The sequence below is a fragment of the Microtus pennsylvanicus genome, chromosome Y (assembly GCF_037038515.1).
Source record: "Microtus pennsylvanicus isolate mMicPen1 chromosome Y, mMicPen1.hap1, whole genome shotgun sequence".
NCBI classification, from domain to species: domain Eukaryota; kingdom Metazoa; phylum Chordata; class Mammalia; order Rodentia; family Cricetidae; genus Microtus; species Microtus pennsylvanicus.
Window position 1 is genome coordinate 817,332 of NC_134602.1, and position 21,409 is coordinate 838,740.

Consider the following 21,409-nt stretch of genomic DNA (forward strand, 5'->3'; position numbering starts at 1 on the left):
TTAAAGGACCCACTTTAGGATGGGCAGGAGACTTGACCCTAGAGGGGATCCCAGGTGCCCAAGCTGAGGCCCCCAGTTAGTTCCTTGGGCAGCTGAGGATAGGGAACCTGAAATGACCCTATCCTAGAGCAATACTGACGAATATCATGCATATCATCCTAGAACTTTCATCTGGCGATGGATGGAGATAGAGACAGAGACCCACACTGGAACACTGGATAGAGCTCCCAAGGTCCCAAGGAGGAGCAGAAGGAGGGAGAACATGAGCAAAGAAGTCGGGACCACGAGGGGTGCACCCATCCACTGAGACAGTGGAGCTGATCTACTGGGAGCTCACCAAGGCCAGCTGGACTGTTACCAAAAAAAGCATGGGATAAAACTGGACTCTCTGAACATGACGAACAAAGAAGCTGATGAGACGCCAAGGACAGTGGCACGCGGTTTTGATCCAACGCAATGTGCTGGCTTGGTGGGAACCTAGCCAGTTTGGATGTTCACCTTCCTAGATATGGACGGAGGGGGGAGGACCTAGGACTTACCACAGGGCAGGGAACCCTGACTGCTCTTTGGACTGGAGAGGGAGGGGGAGAAAAGTGGGGGGAAGGGGAGAGGGGTGGGAGGAGGGGGAGAAGAATGGGAGGAGGGGGAGGGAAATGGGAGGCTGGGAGGAGGTGGAAATTTGTTTTTTTTTTTCTTTCTTTTCTTTATTCTCCTTTTATCAATAAAAAAAAAAATGAGGAGAGCCAAAAAAAAAAAAAAAAAAAGAATTCCATTTTAGCTTACATAGATTTTTGTTACTAATTTTTATATAGTTGTCCACCTTTTCTTCTTTTCTTATCTTTCTTCTTGAAGCTCATGACTGCCCCAGGACTAGCAATTGTTGGACAAGGATTCTACCACTAAATTCCCAATTTTGTTTGCTTTTCTAACATACCTATCATCTGAGTTACTGATTAGTCCAAGAACTTGGGAAATACAAGCCTCTGCCTCACTTAGGCATTTTTTCAGTCGTTGAAGCAGTTCACTATTAGGGAATTGTCTTTCACGAGCTTCAGATTCCAATGCCCTTAGTTCTTCAAAACCTAAAAAAGAAAACAAAGAGTCCAAGTTGTGAGACAGTATTACAGGAAAACAGAAAAGAATTTTCTAAAAGCTGATACACTTTGGTTAAAGGTTCTTCCATTTCTATTACTCACTGCGTTTCCGTCCATCCTCTACCTCTAGAGCTGCTTGTACTTTGTTGGCCCAGTTGTCAAAAGACTCAGCCCGAATCTTCAGCTTTTGTAGCATAGCAGGCAATTCATCCAATGTATACCTATACCTGGAGGAAGACCGGAAAAAAATTATGTAGACTAGATCTGAATTTTTTCTATTTCTTTTATATAGGACCCATACTCACCGTAAGTATTGTCGGTTCCTTGAGCACTTACAAAGATCATTGATGTGAGAAAGGCAGACAAGACCATCTGGGCAGTCATAACAGGCCAAGGCTGATAGAAAACACGTGGTCTTACACTTGATGCACTGACGCTCATCATCTGGGAGCAGCTCAAAGGCTTCTCGTTCAGCTTCCGTGACGCCCTGGGGGTGTTCAACCCACATATACTGTAAAGACTAGGAGCAGGGTTGTGGACACCCCACCACAGCCAATACTGAGCCCTGCTGTGGACGTAAGCTTGTAAGGATAGCTGTAGAGAAATTGGAAGAAAAACACATAAACACATACAGTCTCTGCCCTGACATTTCCAATAGCATGAATTAAAGATAAGGTATAAAGTGCTTACTCAAAATTGGTCTGTGTCTCTATCACAGTATGTTTGATGATTCCTTAGCCCTGGTTTCTACCACCCACCTTCTCCAACAAGGCCTTTCGGAGACGTCGCTCCTCCTGCACCATAATGAACATCTCCTTGTGAACTGCCACTGCTAGATTCAGATCCAGCTTCTCTGGGAATGCAGCCATCTTGCAGATTAACTCCTCATGGGAGAAGACACAATAACGCTGGAGGCGGCGGTAGTGTTCAATACACTGGCGTCCAGCAGGTAGCTGTGTGTTCAAAGATTGTGTATGGCTACCTGGAGAAATCATTAAGTGTAGTTTCTCCACAATGACCCCTATTCATATCCTTTATGCCTTTTTACCTGAAGGTCCACCACACCTAGACTTACCCAATCAGCAGTGCAAAAATTCACTGCCTCAGCAAAGTTATATCCTTGGTTAAAACCACTGTGGTAAGCACGAGGGAAAGTAACAACAAATTCCCCTGCACATTGGTTTGTACGAACAACCTGAAAAATAGAAGAAAAATCAGGAATAGTTATGTGAGAACTATTGATGATGCATATTAACTTATGAATGCCACTGAATTCTGTTACGGACTTCAGAAGGGCAACAGTAGAAATAAAAACTATCTTCAAATGTATGACTGAAAAACAAAAATGAGATTGTGAAGACAAAAAGAGATACACTTAGAAGAAAGTATAAAGCAAAATGATAAGAGAATTTAAAGGAAAGATAATACAACATCATGAAGGTTCTTAGTCAAAAAAGAAAAGATTTTCAGTTCTTATCATCTCTGACTTTCACATTGTGCTCATACAGATTGTAATGGCTAAAGTAATTTAATAAACCACATTTAAATCACTTCTTAAAACAGGAATTATCTGAAAGACTCAATGGAAAAGTCAGATTTTGTTTCAGAAAATCTGCTGAAGTGCTAGATGATCAAAGCTAATTAAACACACAAAAAGAATATAGATATTATATTGGTCAAGCAAATGAAAATATTCTTTACTGTGGTGAGCCCACAACCATTATACAACAAAAATACAGCTGACAAACCACTAGACAAATTCTCAAAATATATAATATTGTAAAGAACTCATTTTGCAGAGCTGCATGGACACCTGCCTTTTGGATAAATCCCTGTGAATTCTGCAGAAATCTTGTGAAATTATGTCATTTCTCCCTTCTACAGTATATAAATTTGACCTTGCCTGTAGGGCAACTGGATACATCCCGACACCATGAAACCACAGTGTGAAAAGTATACACTCAGTCAAGTCTTTGTTCTCATAGCCAAAAGTCAACATAAAACTAATCTCCCACAACTGTCTTTACTGACTGGATTCTTCAACAAGGAAGGGGCCTATCTGTCTGTCTAACAGCAAACTCAGGAAGATGTAATCTACTGGCCTTTTGCTCTAACCTAGCAAGCTACTAACATTCTGTATTACACTTCATCTTGGTTTTAACAGACATAAGATCATAGCCCAGGAAATTAACTGTTTATGCTCTTACCCCTAGAGATGCAGAAAAAAGGCTTGAGTTGCTAAATCAGCCTCAGAGAAATCAATTCTCACTTGAGTACTGGCATGCACCTTGCTAAAATCGAAAGTAAAGCCCAAGAGATCCCCTTTTTACTCAGCCAGCTAGATGTTAAGGCAAATCAAGCCCTCAGGTTACCATGGCTACTAAAACAGTATAGGAAGAAAGTGAAAATACCCAGAGAATGCAATAGTGCTGCTACATTCTTCTGCAAATAATCATAAACTTCTAGTTATACTGAAGAAATATAGTTAGTGCACAAAAACTTCCTCTTAGAATTCTGTAGTGATTTAAAAGGTCCTGTTTTTAATTGATCCTCTCGATATCTGCAGAGGAGCCATCACAGCCATGCCTCCTCTGAGATGTAATGTGCCTCCTTGCAAGATCCACAGGTTTTTGTGATTCTGTGAAATGTATGTTTGATACTATTGTTACTACCTATGGAATAGCTAACATGTCTGTATGCCTAATAAAAACTTAAAGTCTTGTAGATAATGGCTCTCTTTTATTCATTTTTCCCCAAGAAATAAAGAAACATGCAGGAAAAACATGCCTGAGTCAGTCAATTTGTTCTACCCCTCAGCTCCCAGTTCCCAAGGCAATTTTCCCTTGGCATAGAAGTCCTTTTCTGAGCCCTGTGGGAGTGCTGAGACTGGTAATTAATACTTTACATAATTAGTGAAATGCAAGTCAAAACATGAATGTGTAGTTCACTTTTCACCATTATTAAAATAATACTGAGAACACAAGTCTTGATCATCATTAAAAACAAACATAAACAGGTATTAGTAAGATGTAGAAACATCAGGGAAATGTACCGCTAAGCAAGAATGTGAAATGGTCATGAAGTTGCTATAATGTTCCTCTAAATGTTAGAGAATTATTATATGACTATGCAATACTACTGAATACACACCAAACAATTGAAAACAAACATTTTTTTACAGATATTTCTTAACAAACATTCAAAACAGAATTATTTACCACAGCCAAAAGTAAATTAACTTGAAAAGTTATCTTTATACAATAGAATATTATTTATCCACAAAAAGCAATGATGTAGCCAGGCAGTGGTAGCGCACACCTTTAATCTCAGCACTTGGGAGGCAGAGGTAGGCGGATCTCTGTGAATCGAGGATAACCTGGTTTACAGAGTTCCAGGATAGGTTTCAAAGCTATGGAGAAACCCTGTCTCAAAAACAAACAAACAAACCGAAACAAACAAACATATGAAAGTTAAACGAAGAAAAGAACATAGATATTCACAAAAGATCACCTATTTTAAGAGTATATTTTTAAGAAATAGAGAGTAAATTCATAGAGACTAAAAGTCCAAACAGCACCTACTGTTTCTAGCTTGCAGTGCACTGAGGTTCTTAGATATCCACTACTTAAAGCTGGGAAATTGTTTGTTTATGAAGTGTGAGGACAATTTTATTTAAATTTAAAAAAATCTTAGCAGTTGCCAGGAAGATGTAGAAGAAGAAAAGAGAAAGCCTGGGTGGCAGAAGTTGAGCCCACCTTCCTTCTCCCTTTCAGCCTAGCTGCAACATTAGATCTCACCCAAACCAGAGATTCATTTTTGTGACCAGAAGAAACAGTTTTCCTTCAATGGGCCTTTAATGCTTCTAACATGCTCACTGTAAAACCCTTACCCCTTAATACTGAAAGAAAAGAAGAAACCTGTGTGGAAAGCCTACCTTTATTCCCAGCACTGTCCTGAGTAGCTGACTCAGCCTGTCTGAGCAGGCTCTGTGGAATTCTTGCTCATTTGTTTTTGCTAAGGGGTAGATAACCCAGTGCCCTGACTGGGGTCATTCTTTTGCAAAAACTCAAAATTAGAATTTAGTCCCCTGATTAAAAAGCAACATTCAAGAAGAATCTAAATATTAATATTTCTATTCAAAGTGTGAACACAAACATGTTTTCTTAGCAGTTTATCTACTGGGAAATATTTTTAGAGATAGGAAAGGCTGTTCTTGCACTGACTGCTCCTAGAGCAAAGAACATGTGCGATTTGCTTCAAATCTCAGGAAATGCCAAGACAAAACCACACCATGCTCCTAACATCCCTGAACTCTTCCATAAGCTATTGTGATCATCTGTCCTGGTGACTGGCTGCTCTGCATCAAACCAAGCATAAGCACACAGTCAGCTAATTTGTTTATTTTATATAAAATATAGCTTATGATCAACCTACCAGAGCTCATACCCTTAAAAAACCAGTCCTTTCCCAGAAGCCATCAAAAATTGTTCATTTATTATTTCTTTTATTTCACTTATTATTTCCCTTCCTCATTTTTAAAATATATTGTTACACTGGATGACAACCACAATTTTCTAGGACTATAGGTCTTTTTGTTTGTTTTATACCTATACTTCATAGACCAATTTTGTTACAAAGATAGTTGCTAATTCTTCTTACTCAAATAAGTTGTTAAATGTATTGAACATTTCACTTTATGGACAATTTCTGGTTTTTTTATAATTTTCTTTTTATTTATTATTATTGTTATTATTCTTTTATATGGGGTTTCTCTGTGTAGCCCTATCTGTCCTGGAACTAGTTCTTGTAGACCAGGCTGGTCTCAAACCCAGAGATCTGCCTGCCTCTGCCTCCCACATTCAGGATTTAAATACCACCAACTTATTTTATTACTTTTTGATATTTTTACTTTTTCTATGTTAGTATCACTATGTTGCCTACAAAGATCTCTTTAGAATTTATGAGAGTTAGAATCAGAAGCCTAAGTCACATACCTGACTTTGCTAGGAATCTTTTGTGTGATGTGTGCATTTCATAGGAGAATGGTCTCACATGTATACCTAATTCAGTAGTTGAAAGTCACAGTATACTTAAAGAATAGTAACCAATTAAAGGTAGATGATTCTTGAAGTATCAGAAAAAGTAAAACTGGTCACAAGAACTAAGATCAGTAGGATCTGATAGAATGCCTGATACATTAAATGATAAAGTTTCAATAGAAAAACATAATTATTAAACTGATAAAGTTTACCTATAAACTTAAAAAAAATCTAAGCATGGAAGTATATGCTAAACATATACAAGAAAATTTTATAAACACTGTTACATTATAAACCTGAATGACTGTTCACTGATATTCAGGATTTTTTTCTGTAAAATGAATAAAATTAAGAAGGAAAATATATCTGGGTCGTGGTGGTACACACCCGGCACTGGAAGGCAGAGGCAGGTGGATCTCTGTGAGTTCAAGGCCAACCTGGTCTACAGAGCTAGTTCCAGGACAGGCTCCAAAGCTACAGAGAAACCCTGTCTCAAAACAAAACAAAACAAAACAAAACAAAAACAAAAAACCCACAACAACAAAAAACAAACAAACAAAAAATTACAACAAGAAGGAAACATTAAAAGTTCCACGTCTGGTTTGTTCAGATAGAATAAACTAAAATATAGAAAAAAAAAACAGAGCAAATAGAAATCTGAACTGGAAAAGTGCAAAATATTTCAAAATAGAGTACTTTGTTTTCCATAAAGTTCTGTAAAACAAGCTGATATAAAATAACTAAATTGCCAAAATCTACAGTGCAATTTCAACATATCCTGATGAGATTTTATAGTTAGAATTTATGCTCAATAATATTATGACAAGGAACTCAGGACCGGGAGGGGTACACCCACACACTGAGACAATGGGGATGTTCTATCTGGAACTCACCAAGGCCAGATGGCCCGGATCTGAAAAAGCATGGGATAAATTTGGACTAGCTGAACATAGCGGACAATGAGGAAGAATGGGAACTCAAGAACAATCGCAGTGGGTTTTTGATCCTACTGCACGTACTGGCTTTGGGGAAGCCTAGGCAGTTTGGATGCTCACCTTAGGAGACCTGGATAGAGGTGGGCGGTCCTTGGGCTTCCCACAGGTCAGGGAACCCTGATTGCTCTTTGAGCAGATGAGGGAGGGTGACTTGATCGGGGGAGGGGAGGGAAATGGGAGGCGGTGGCGGGGAGGAGGCAGAAATCCTTAATAAATAAATAAATTAAAAAAATATTATGACAAAACTGGTTCTAGAATATGTTAAGATAGTTTTTGTGGTGTTAAATAATAATCCAACCTTTCATATTTTTCTTCCTCTATAACCTTAGATAAGCACTGAAAGACAATTACATTATGTGATGTTCTCTTAAATACTCAAAAAATACAAATAATTTTGTTTCTCTACAACTGGTCTTTTTTATCCCTTTTACCTTTATTTTTGTGTCTAAGGAACTGCATTTTCCCTGGACCCTCATTTCCAGTTACTCACTGGTACTCCATGTGACATGAGAGTGTTCGGATTCATGAGAGTGACAAGCTGGTGTAGGAGGTCAGGTTGGCTGTCAAACAGCTCAGGTGTCAGTCTCTTCATAACCTCTTCCAAGTGTTCTGCTGCCAGAGAAGGTACCCCATACCAGGTTTTTGGTTCACCCCTGCTCAGATAGAAGAGATATATGAAGTGTAGATATATTCTTGTATACAGGTGGTATCATGATATTCATCCCAGGCATTGGTGTCTCACTCACCAGTGCAGGTAGTTAATGGAGTAACTCCAGTGATCCTCAATATGCCAACAAAATGCTGAAAAAACCATGCCCACATATAACCAGGGCACTTTCATGCCTGAGATGTCTGCATTGATGTGACAGAGAACAGACTGGTCCAGCACTGGCATCACATTCAGATTCCAACCACTGGTAGCATACTCCTGTTGGGCCAGAGATACATTGTAGATATAAGACTTAAACTAGGAAGGAAAAATGAGCTAGATATACAGACAAAAATAACAGTGTTCTTAGAACATATATGTTTCCTATAACCTGTGGTCACTTAGGAAGTGTATGTATGATTTTTAAGTATAAATTTTCTTTCAAGGAAGAAAAAGCATTATCACATAAAATATGCTGCAAATGAAGGTTAACATGACCCAGAAATAAGTAAAGTACCATTTTCTAAATGTTAATATAAAGTCTTTTTATCCCATTTGTCATCTATCATATCTAAGATATTCTCTTTAATAGTCAACATATTGGTAACTAATTATTTTTTAATCTTAGCAATATAAAATTATTATCTTATATGAATTACTTATATGCATACACATACATATATGGGTCTAAAATTCTACTCAAGTATTAGTATATAGTAAACTAAATACTTTCCACAGGATACTTCAAAATCACCAAACTACTAAGATATAATGTTTTATTTGTTGTGCTTTAAAACCAGATATATTAGTAAATTTGGGGAGACTGCCACAAAGTCATGAACTTTAGAATTTTTTGTGAAATATCAATTAGACATTTTTTTTTTTTTTTTTTTGGTTTTTCGAGACACGGTTTCTATGTGGTTTTGGAGCCTGTCCTGGAACTAGCTCTGTAGACCAGGCTGGTCTCGAACTCACAAGTGCTGGGATTAAAGGAGTGCGCCACCACCGCCCGGCTTCAATTAGAAATTTTAAAGCAGCCTTCCCACCAACCCTCTCAGGTTTCCTTTCTAGCTCATCTTTATTCTTTTGTCAGTCATGAATTCTCAGAAAAACATTTTACCAGCGATTCCCAATGCTGAAAGTGGAGACTTTTGATATCCCTCCTATTCTCCATTCCAATTTCTCCAGATTTACTCTTAGTCTTTTTTTTTTCTCTTAGTCTTATAGCAATAGAAACTTCTCCTCCCACTCCATATCCATTCTTGTCCTACACAACAGCCAGGAAAGGAATCTAGTTGCTGAAGCAAGAGAGAGACCAGAGGGCTACTGTTGCTTTTTAAAGAGAAAGAGACCACGCCCCAGGGATATTGGTTAAAGGAGCAAAAGGAGCTCTCACAACAGACCTCTGTATGATTTCTTTGTGACTTATTAACTGTGGGAACTGGGCAGGACAGAAACCTTTGTCAACAAATTCATTCCTACATTCTAATGTATTTGGTATAGGAAGATACTTTGCAGGCTATAAAACAAAAAAGGTAAGCACCACATCAGTCACAAACCCTTTCATCAACAATGATATCATAACCTACAAAATATGCTAGGGCAATGGTGAAAAAAAGCTTGTGTGAGTAAACAACAAACACCTGATCTGACTTATGGTTCACTCCACAAGACAGAACACATTCCTAACACCCCTTCAGTGACTAAGAATCAAAGATTAGATAGCCCAAAGATCTAAGGTAAAACTAAATATTAGTAGTTAAAAACAAAAACAAAAAAATTCTCCTGATGCATAATGGGAGAAACAACTGGAATTGGAGGACATCTTTGGGGTGAGATAGAAACCTATCTATGAAAATTCCATGGAATCTATGAGCAAGACCCTACCAAAGGCTCCTAGTAATGGGAAAAGTGGAATCTGAACTGGTTATCTTCTGTATCCAGGTAAGGCCTCAAGTGGAGGGACTGGGACAATAATCCAGTCACAAAACCGTCAACCTACAGTTTGTCCTCACTGCAGAATGTTCTGGGATTGCAGCCTAGCAAAATCCTCATCAAAGAGAACAATTGATGGGAGCAGATGCAGAGTCCCACAGTCAAACATTAGGCAGAGTTCAAGGAGTTCTGTGGAAAAGGAGGAAGGATTTAAGGAACTAAAGGGTTCAGGGACATTACAAGAACACAGTCCAAAAAAATCAATTGACAGAGACTAATGGGGGCTTACAGGAATCAGGAAGCCTGCAGAGGTCTGACTTAGGTCCTCTCTATATATGTTATGGCTGAGTAGCTTGATGTTCTTCTGGGATTGCCAACAGTGGGAGCAGGGGCTGTCTCTGACTCTTTCTGGCTTACTTAAGGGACACTTTTCCTTCTATTGAGTGGTCCAGTCCAGCCTTGATATAATGGTATATACCTAGTCTTATTGCAGCATATTATGTCATGTCTGGTTAATGTCCCTGGAAGGGCTTCTCTTTTCTGAGGGAAGACTATGGAGGGAGGGGTAATGACAACACACTGCAGGGTTGCAGCCATGATATAATATATGAAAGAAAAAAAACAAACAAAAACAAAAGTTAGAAAAGTATATACAAGGGAAAAAAAAACAGACTCCTAATGATATTCTGCTATACTCACAGATCAGTCCCTTGCTCAATCATAAAAAAGAAGCTTTCTCCTGTAGCAAAAATGGGAACAAAAACAGAAACCAAGAGCCAGACAATATACATACAAACATTAGAACACACATATCTAAACAGAATGTCCCTATCAAATCCTTCCCCCATGGTACCGAGGGACTCCTGCAAAGAGTCTTAAAAAGCCAGAGGCATGAGGACACCAAGAGAACAACATCCTCTGAATCAACTAAGCCAACTGCAGCAAGCACAGGGTGTACACAGGTCTACATCAGGTTATCTATAATATATCAGCTTTCATTTTAGTATTTTTTTTATTTTTTATTTTTATTTTTTTTGGTTTTTCGAGACAGAGTTTCTCTGTGGCTTTGGAGCCTATCCTGGAACTAGCTCTTGTAGACCAGGCTGGTCTCGAACTCACAGAGATCCGCCTGCCTCTGCCTCCCAAGTGCTGGGATTAAAGGTGTGCGCCACCATCGCCCGGCTCATTTTAGTATTTTTATAGAATTCCTGAATATGTGAATGAGTGGATCTCCAGCTCTTGAGTCTGTTCTTGGTGCTCTTCTCTTCCTGTTGGAGTTGCCTTTTCCAGTTTTTATGATTGTTTTTGTTTTAAATTATTATATCTTGTCATATTAGGTTGTTATCTCTCAGAAGTGTGTTCTTTTCTAATGACAGACAGAAAGACAGTGGAGGGGAGAAGATGTGGGGACTAAGTGAAAGGAGTAGATGATGGGGAAACTATAATCAGGATATAATGTAGGAGAAAAGAATTTATTTTTAATAAAAGGAGAAAACAGTATAAATACAAACAAAACGTTTTTCTTTACCACACTGATAAAAAAGGGTGAAGTTTCAATATTCACATATAAGGAAATGTTAATATTAAAACTCCTTAACTGATAATCATGGTATGTTACTCTCCAAAAACAAAAGAAGAAAAAACTGACAGTAGCTGACAGTGGCTACGAAAATATTGTCAAGTAATCTGTGTAGTTTCAATTTTCATGTGAGAACAATACTATGTGCAAGAACATAAGGACAGATTTTAAGTGAAAACATGATTCTTTCTAGTCATTTTATTTTTTAGATATTTACTAGATATTAATAGATGCACTCACTACCTCTTCTTCAGGGGATAAGTTCCATTTGCCATTGTTGACAGGAAACCCACTGCCAAATTCTTTGGAGTGAATGTCTGCTCCATACTCAACTGTCACATCTTCCTCAATGCTGCTCACCAGCCTCCAGAATTCCTTTTCCACAACTTCTGTAGGTACCATCTATGAGAAGATGTGAAAAGATAATCATGGCTCACTGAAATTTGCTATCATAACACTAGGAGACATTAACCCCTCAGACACATACATGTACAGGCATGTTGAAGTAGTCAGCCTTGAAGGAATCAGCCATCTCACCAAAGCTCTGCAAAGTATACTCCTGTGTAGCCTGCTCAAAACCAAATGCTTCAGGGGGACGCTTACATTCCTGATAAAGAAAGAAAAGAAAAGAGAAGGGAAGGGAAGGGAAAGGGAAGGGGAAGGGGAAGGGGAAAGGGAAAGGGAAAGGGAAAGGAAAAAGGGAAAGGGAAAGGGAAAGGAAAAAGGGAAAGGGAAAAAGGGAAAGGGAAAGGGAAAAAGGGAAAGGGAAAGGGAAAGGGAAAGGGAAAGGGAAAGGGAAGGGAAGGGAAGGGAGGAAAGAAAAGGGAAGAGAAGGGGAAAGAAAAAAGAGAAGAAAAAATTCAGTAAGACAAAAATAAAAAGGAGAGAAAGAAAGAGTAAAAAATATAAAGGTTTTCAGTCTGCATTTAGTAATATACATTAGAAACCACATTTTAAAACATTTTCAAGTTTTTTCAATGTTTAATTCTTCTTTCCTTTTACCATTATTTTCACAATATAAGAATCATCATATTCTCTACCTAATTTAAATATTTACCACATTTCAGCTATTATCCCATTATTCTTGCTCACTATCAACTAATTTTACTCCATCTCAATCCAAAAAGATAGATAAAAGAAAATGACCAGAAGTTATGATAAAAATGTCTAAGATGAGGTGGGTGGTGGTAGCTTTAATCCCAGCACTTGGGAGGCAGAGGCAGGTGGATCTCTGTGAGTTCAAGGCCAGCCTGGTCTACAGAGCTAGTTCCAGGACAGGCTCTAAAGCTTCAGAGAAACCCTGTCTCAGAAAACCAAAACAAACAAGTCTCAAATGAACAACTCTTACCGCCAAGATACACTTTGGGCACCTCCATATCCCCTTGGGGACTTCAGAAAGGGGTGGCAATAGGCAAAAGATATGGTAACTGTCATCACAGCCATCGCAGAGAAGAAGTCTATCATCTTCATCCCCACGAGAGCATATTCGGCAAACATCCACCTACCAGGAAAAAGAAAGTAAATATGTACGGTTTGGTTCTTCTATATACCTTTCTCAAGTTTCTAGGCTACTGATTCTGAATCCCTATAACCATACAATATGAAAACACAACAGTATATAAATAATCATAGCAATGCATTAATAAACGAATCATGTTCAAGATATTTGGAAAGCAATCATGAAGTCCTCTTTTAGAAAACTCAGTAGTGAGGCTCAAAATGTAGCTTACTTAGCAGAATGGTTACTTCATATTCATGAAGCTTTTGGTACTATTCCTAATACTATATAAACTAAGTATGCCCATGTACACTACAATTCTAGCACTTGAGATATAGGTAGGATAATTAGAATTTCAAGACTATACTCACATACATAGCTAGGCTAGCCAGGAATATAATACAACTATATCTCACATAGCAAAAAGTAACATAAAAAATTCAGTGACATAAAATTTACTAGGGTTGTCTTCCAACTTACACTTAATAGCTAAGTCTACCTACCTCCACCAACAGACCTTGTTTGCCCATATTCAGGGAACCAAAAATCCTCCTCTTCAATACCAATTCACCCATCTCTACTTGCTCCACTCATCTCTGCTACAGACCCCTGCTCAGTTCTTCAGGTAGACTCCAGATCCTGCTCAGTCAGCTACATACCCTTCTATCCCAAGGCCTGCCCGCTCTAAAGGAGGGCACTAAACCAACAGATCTTCTCACCCCCTGGGACAGTCCTTGGAATAAATTGCCCCGAACATCCTGATGATGTGGAAAGTCCATCTTAAGAATTCTTGACTTTCCCCATCCCTAGGCTAGAGACTATGGACTGCATCAACTTTACACCAAACTTCTAACATGCTCCATCTATCCTCCCTCCATGTGCTTGGTTTGCACTCTGAGCCCTAACTTCTGCTAACATCTACCATATTTACTCAGTCCTAGAACCTTGTTTAACCCCATTCCTTGCTGGAAAATTCTAAACCCCTCCCTAGCTGTATTCCCCCAATCAGTTACCCCAACCATCATATATCTTCTTAGAAAATAGTAATATAAAGTTCGATTCGTGGAAAGTTCCATGAAAAATCAGAAACAGAGTTGCAGTTTGAGGCAAAGGATAAAGACTTCAGCCTCAACTCATCACAACTAAGAAGAAATATACTAACTGACGGGAGGGATATCACTGATTTTTACGCTATTGTTTATTTTTCTCTACTTACTATTTAGCTATTTATTGCTGACAATTTTGTATCTTGTTACAATGTTGGGTTTTAGTTTCGTATCTTGCTGGGAAAAAAATTAGCCATTTTGATACCTAATAAAATAAACTTCAGACAAAACTTTCAAGAAAAGATAAAAACAGTCACTATATACTAGTAAAAGAATTCACCAAGAATTTAAAACAATTGTACATATTTTTATACTAAACTGTGATATTTTCGAATTCAGAAAACAAACAGTTCTTTTAAAGGTTTAAAAGGTTAAGTCTGAAGTAATAATTGTGTGGAATTTGAGTAGTCAATCTCTTTTCTTTTGATAGGCTTTCTAAACAAACAAGGAAAAAAGTACAGAACTTATGTGTTAAATAACAATTTAATTAACAGATACCTACAATTCATCTCTGTTGTATATGGAGCCACCTCTAAAATCAATCACACTATCAGCATTACATCAGGACTAAACAAATACAAAAAAGATGTTGACACAATTCCTTGTGGCTTAATAGAACTTAGTGGAATAAAATCAGAAATCAATAGCAAGAGAAGCACATAGGAGCTACAGAATTGGCTCAGGAGATAATAACACTGGTTGATGTTTCAGAAGCCCTGGGATTCACATGCCCAGCATTTACAAGATGGTTCATAGCCATCTGTATCCACAGTTCTAAAGCAATGCAATGCTCTTTTCTGACCTCCATGAGCACCATGTAACTACAGGTGCAGTTATACATGCACCTGTTATACCCAAATTACAAAACAAAACCCCAAGTTTAAAAAACAAAGCAAAAGCACAGAAACTACGAGAGTATTGGAGACTAATATACTTTCAAATGAACCACAGGTCATTAGAAAAATCATGGAAATTTAAACAAGATCTCAAATCAAGTGAAAATGACAGTACAACTGACTACAACCTCTGTGATACAGATAAATCAATTTATAGAGAAAAGTTTATAGTTATAAGAACTTACATTTTAAAAAAGAAAAAAAATCAGAGAGGAGTTTTGAATATGGCTCAAGATCTTTCTGGCCAGTCAGTCTATTAATGGGAGAAATGATATTCACGTCTCAAAAATTAAGGTGGCACACACAACACACACACACCTGCAAACAAATCTAAACATTCACAGTACAAACTCAAAAGGAAAACAAAACAGAGATCTCTAATTAAATACCTCACTGATGCACCTCAAGATTCTTGAAAAACTAAGAGAATAAACTACAAATACAGCAAATGGAAAGATTACAAAATAAGCTGATAAAATAGAAACTAAGAGTAAATAAAACAACTTAAAAAATAATTGATTTTTTTTTTTGGAAAAACTAAAATGGACAAATCCTTACACTAAAAAAATGAAGAAGATCCAAACTAATAACAGTAGAGATAAAAATGGAGTTATTACAATGGATTCTAATAAAATCTAGAAAACCATGAAGGACTATTTTGCAAATTTATGATTCAAAATACCATAAAAATCTGTATAATTCAGAAACACAGTCTAAAATTAAGTCATTCAAATAAATAATCTCCCAATCAACATGAGTAAGCAGTAACTAAAATTCTCACTATAAAAAAAAAATTCAGACACATTGTCAAATATTACAGAACACTTAAAGAACATCTAATATCAGCACTTCTTGAATTAATTCTATAAAAGAGAAATGAAGGAATACTTGAGTCCTGAATTATCCTGATAGCAAAACTGCATAAGGTCACAGAACTACAATAAGAACTGTAGGTTATTCTTACAAACATAGATGTAAAACTTTTCAATAAAATACTTGAATATTAAATTGAAAACTATATTAAGAAGATCATATTTCATTACTATTTCATCTAGGAATAAAAGGTTAATTGATCATATACAAACGAATTAATTTAAAACAACACTGAAACAGTCTCAAATTCATATATGAAAGAACCATCTCACAAGGAGAACAAGGCATTTAACAAGTTTAATGTGCCTTCATAATAAAATTCTTGAAGAAACAAGGAAGAAAAAAAATATACCTCAACATAATGAAGAACAAGACATGCAGTGTTACAGACAACACTACACTGAGAAGAAATTGGGCAACACTTCCTCCAAAATACAGAACTGTGCAAATACTCATATGATAAGATAATGTCTTATTTTGTATTTCTAAAGAAATCAATACTGTTCCATACACCAATGAATTTTCAAAGGAAGAACATAGAAAATATGTACAATTAACAGCATCTTCAAATCTAAAATGTCTCAAAATAAACCCAATGAAGGTGGGAAAGAAGAGAAGGTCCTACACTGCAAATATTAAGACACAGAAGACAGTCTTGGTGAAAATATTAAAAGAACTTCTAGGCTGATTATTGGCCATATTATTTAAGTGTCTGTACTATTAACACATTTTAAAAATTTAATGTAATTTCTATCAAAATCATGACACACTTTATAAAACTTTAAAAAAAATCCCAAATTTTTACATGGAAACATTAAGAGTCTAAATAAAGAGGACAAACCTCACCTCAAATTATTCTACAGAACTCTAGCTCTGACATTCTTTTGTATGTTGGGGTAAAAGGAGCAGTACAGTTCATTAAACTATAAGAAGGGTTAGGGTTTCATAAAATTAAAAATAGAGCCATACATCTCAAATTCCATACCTATAATTCTAGTAGTGGGGAAGTGGAATGAGGTAACAGTTGCTTATATAACATGTTAGAGTCTACCCTGAGCTACAAAAAAACTAAATAAATTTTAATAACATATACAGCATATAAAATAAAAGCAATACAACTATACAAAAATAAATTAAAACAAGAAATAATGATTTTAAGTTCACTCTAATGTCAATAGTTCAAAACAGTATCACAAAATCACTGGTGAATCCTTACAAATTGGGTACTGCTGTGATTATTCCGTAGTTGCATTGTCATCTTTGTACGAGCTTTTAGATTTTGATTTAAGTCCTTCTCAGGAAATGATGCCACTTTTCCAAACCCACTGGCTTCCTCCTTCACTGCAACACTTGGAAGACAGGTTACTTCCTCTTTATCTAGGAACAAAAAGAGTTTAAGTGAAAATAAACCTTTCAACATTGGGATTAACAAAGCCACTTTCTCATGATCCTTCACTATTTTACCCATTAGTTCTTTAGTCCTACCTGGTTGTATGCTATCTTTCTTTCTCAGACTCTTCTCTTTAGCCACCAGGCCCAAGCCTATCATCTTGGGGCCTGCCCCATATATCTGCAGTTTCTTTAGCTCTGGATTTTTCTCAATGTCCTCTTCTGTGGGTTCTGGCTATTGAAAAACAATTCAAAGAAAGAAGTAAAAGAAAGAGAAAACATAGTACTTTATAGGTAGCATATAGAACTTAATATTTGCAAAATACCCTACACCTCAGAAAAGACCCTGATGAACCATTTTCTAGTAGATAAACCTTCACCCATAAAATATGGCATAAAATTTAAAAATCTAAGAAACATTTTTAAAAGATTAGTAAATCATAAATCTATTTATTAGACTATAATGATAAAAACAAGGTTTTTACAAATGTAGAGATAAAGATAATTTTATTCCAAGGAATATGTACCATTAAAAACATAACTCTTCTCCCCCAGTATTATCAAAGATATATTTCATTTTTTATGGTTTGAACCTAACAGTCATATATTTATCACTAAAATATGCAACTCCAACCCTCCTTTTACTTGTATTTTTTGAAAGAAGTATAGAGTAAATTATTCCAATGATCTTTGAATTTCTGCCAGTGGCAATGTAACAGGAGCTACAGACAGTAGTGGAGTTTATAGAATACAGCCCAGTGGACAGGAAAGCTACTTTGGGTGCATCCTGCAGAAGCAAAAGGGGTGGGAAGAGTCTGAGCTACCAGCTGACAGCTAAGTTCTCAGCTCTAACTCCCAGTGGGGGCATTCTGTGTTCCAACCCAATGTCTGCACCTCCAGTAACATGGAAGCACCATCCTCTTCACCCACCTCCACCATCCCCTGCCAGGTGCATTGGCTACCACCTGAGCCACAGGCTCATCCTACAACTGAAGAAGGAGGTGAGTGTCTGAGCTACTAGCAGGACAGGCCCTAGGCCCTGTGGGCACATCCTCTGCTCCACCGCCACCAATCCCATCCCTCAGAAACCAGTATCCTACCAACCCCATCATTCCCTACTGCATCAGGGACCACCAGAGCCACAGGCCCCACTTATACCTAGAGAAAGTGACCACTGGAGCCACAGACACCAACTCTAACAACTGGAGGAAGAAATGGGTAGACAGCAGTGTAAGAACACATTCAACAACATAAAGAACAATATGGCACCACAAAAAACTAGTGGTTCTACAACAGCAAGACCTGAACACCCCAACGTAAATGAAACAGAAAACAATATTAAAAATAACTTTATGAAGATGATAGAGGTCTTTAAATAGGAAACAAAAAAGTCCCTGAAAGAAATGGAGGAAAAGACAAACAGAAAATGAGAAATAAATACCTTTGAGAAAGCCAAGGAAAATCAAGAAAAAACAATCAAAACAGGTGAAGCAAACAGTTCAAGATTTGAAAATAAAAGCAATAAAAGAACACAAACCAAGAGAATTCTGGAAATGGAAAATCTGGGTAAATGATTAACAACTATAGATGCAAGCATAACCAACAGAATACAAGAGATGGAAGAGAGAGATTCTCAGGAGTTGAAGTTACAATAAAGAAAATATATTCATCGGTTAAAGAAAACATTAAATCTAATAAATTCTTTACCCCAAACATACAGGAAATGTGGGACAACATAAAAAGACCAAACTTAGGAATAATAGGTGTAGAAAGAGAAGAATTCCAGCTCATAGACACAGAAAATATATTCAACAAAATTATATAAGAAAACTTACCTAACTGAAATGATATCCCTTTGAAGGTACAAGAAGCTTACAGAACTCCAAATAGACTGGACCAAAAAAAAGTTCACTTGACATATAATAGCCAGAACACAAAACATACACAATAAAGAAAGAATATTAAGAGCTGCAAAGGAAAAGGGTCAGGTAAGATATAAAGCAGACTTATCAGAATTACACCCAACTTCTCATTGGAAACCATGAAAGCCAGAGGTCCTGGACACACATTCTGCATTCGCTAAGAGACCACAAAGCCTATAAACTCATAGAAATTTAACAATGTTCAACTGAATCATCACTAGGTCAGGAAGAAATAAAGAAATAAAAGACTTCCTAGAATTCAACGAAAATGAAGGCACAATGTATCCAAACTTATGGGACACTATGAAAGCAGTGCTAAGAGGAAAGTTCATAGCACTAAGTGCCCACTTAAAGAAAACAGAGAAAGCTCACATTGGAGATTTAACAGCCCACTAAGGAAATCCAAAGAATCATTTGAAAATCTGTATTCCACAAACTTGGAAAATGTAAGAAAAATGAACAATTTTCTGGATAGGCACTACACACCAAAATTAAATTAAGCCAGGTAAAAATTTTAAATAGACTGTAACCCCAAAGGTAATAGAAGCCATCACCATAAGCCTCCCTGTCCCCAAAAAAAGCCCAGAACAGATGGTTTCAGTGCAGAATTCTACCAGAATTTCAAATACCTAAGATGAGCTAATACCAATACTCTTTAAATTGTTCCACACAATATAAATAGAAAGGACTTTACCAAATTGTTTTTAAGGTACCCAAACCATAAAATGCAAACACATAAAGATGCAAAAAAGAGAATTTACAGACCAATCTCCTTTATGAACATTGATGCCAAAATACTCAGTAAAATACTGGCAAACCAAATCCAACAAAACATTAAAAAAAATAAAAACCGCCATGATCATGTTGACTCATCCCAGAGATGCAGGGATGGTTCAACATATGAAAATCTGTCAATGCAATCCACCATTTAAACAAACTGAAAGAAAAAGCTGCATGATCATCTCATTAGATACTGAAATAGCCTTTGACAAAAACCAACACCCCATCATGATAAAGGTCTTGGACAGATCAGGGAATATACCTAAAAATATTAAAGGCAACATACAGCAAGCCAACAGTCACCATCAAATTAAATGAAGAGAAACTCAAAGTGATCCCACTAAAATCAGGAACATGACAAGGCTATCAATTCTCTCCATTATGATGCCGCTATGCTGCTATGATTCAACACAGTTCTTGAAGTTCTGAAGAAAGAAACTAAAAAAAAAAAAAAAAGAAAAAGAAAGATCTCCCATGCTCTTGGATATGTAGGATTAACATAATAAAAATGACAGTTCTACCAAAAGCAACCTATAGATTCAATGCAATCCCATCAAAATCCTAACACAATTCTTCACAATCCTCAAAAAAATAATACTCAACTCCATATGGAAAAACAAAAACTTAGAATAGCCAAAATATCCTCTACAAAAAAAAAAAAGAAAGAAAAAAATTCCAAAGGCATCACTGTCCCTGATATCAAGCTCTACTATAGAATTATAGTAATAAAACCAGCTTGATATTTGCATAAAACATACATGTGGATCAACGGAATGTAACTAACGACCCTGATATAAATCCACACACCTATGAAAGGAGCCAAAATTGTACAATAGAAAAAAGAAAGCATCTTCAATAAATGGTGCTGGCGTAAATGGATGTCAACATGTAAAAGAATGCAAATAGATCCTTATCTATCCCTATGCACAAAACTCAAGTTTATATTAAAGACCTCAATATAAATCCGACCACACTGAACTTGATAGAAGAGAAAGTGGGAAGTAGCTTTTGTAAAGCAAAGAATATTGTCAGTAAAAACAAAACGACAGCCTACATATGGGAACTAAAATTTTTTTAAATAGTGCCCACCCACACAAAAGGTCCTGTGTGTAGTTCTCCAGAACACCCCTTGTTTTTTCTGTGCTTCCTCCTATTTGCTGCTGTTGAGTTCCTGCTTACTCTCTGAAAGGGTTCCACTGTACCCAGTATAGTGTGATTGTTTCTTGGGAAAAAAAAAAATCACACTTTTCACCGGGAAGTTTACTTGTAAACTATAATGAAGATGATTTTTTTATAAAAAGCAATGATGAGTTGTTAGAGATATGATTTAATTGTACTTTCTGGGTTAGCCTGAAAGATAAAACTAATTAGAATAGTTAGTAAAGATGATTAGGGACATGATTTAGGTTATTCTGCCAATTATTCCTAAAAGAGATACAAAATGGCAAAAATAGTCTTGAACTTACCTTCCCCTTTGTTGGATGTGAGATTTGCAGAGGATGGAAAATAAGAACAAGGAAGTTTCATGCATTATAGACTCATGAATTCTGCCTGTGGAAAAACAGGCTGATGATCCAAGAAAACAATTATGTCCCTACATCCAGGGTTAGGCCTGAATTTCTTAGTCTAATAGCGTACAGAATTAATCACAGGT

General features: G+C 36.8%; 1 protein-coding gene across 3 annotated transcripts in view; it reads right to left on the reverse strand.

Annotated features, from left to right (window-relative positions):
- Positions 1-21,409, reverse strand: part of LOC142842038 (lysine-specific demethylase 5D) — a 50,180-nt gene that overhangs the window by 15,237 nt on the left and 13,534 nt on the right. The window contains exons 1-13 of one of the 3 annotated variants that reach the window (XM_075959021.1): positions 21,222-21,358; positions 17,150-17,284; positions 16,881-17,041; positions 12,640-12,792; positions 11,779-11,898; positions 11,532-11,693; positions 7,875-8,056; positions 7,619-7,781; positions 2,170-2,289; positions 1,853-2,047; positions 1,400-1,581; positions 1,197-1,321; positions 935-1,082 (exon numbers count right to left, since the gene is read on the reverse strand). In XM_075959021.1, coding sequence (XP_075815136.1) covers positions 935-1,082; positions 1,197-1,321; positions 1,400-1,581; positions 1,853-2,047; positions 2,170-2,289; positions 7,619-7,781; positions 7,875-8,056; positions 11,532-11,693; positions 11,779-11,898; positions 12,640-12,792; positions 16,881-17,041; positions 17,150-17,284; positions 21,222-21,282 — 1,907 coding nt within the window. In that variant the 5' untranslated portion in view covers positions 21,283-21,358. Of the gene's footprint in view, positions 1-934; positions 1,083-1,196; positions 1,322-1,399; positions 1,582-1,852; positions 2,048-2,169; positions 2,290-7,618; positions 7,782-7,874; positions 8,057-11,531; positions 11,694-11,778; positions 11,899-12,639; positions 12,793-16,880; positions 17,042-17,149; positions 17,289-21,221; positions 21,359-21,409 lie in introns of those variants that run through there. The other 2 variants (XM_075959019.1, XM_075959018.1) reach the window with 2 other exon arrangements.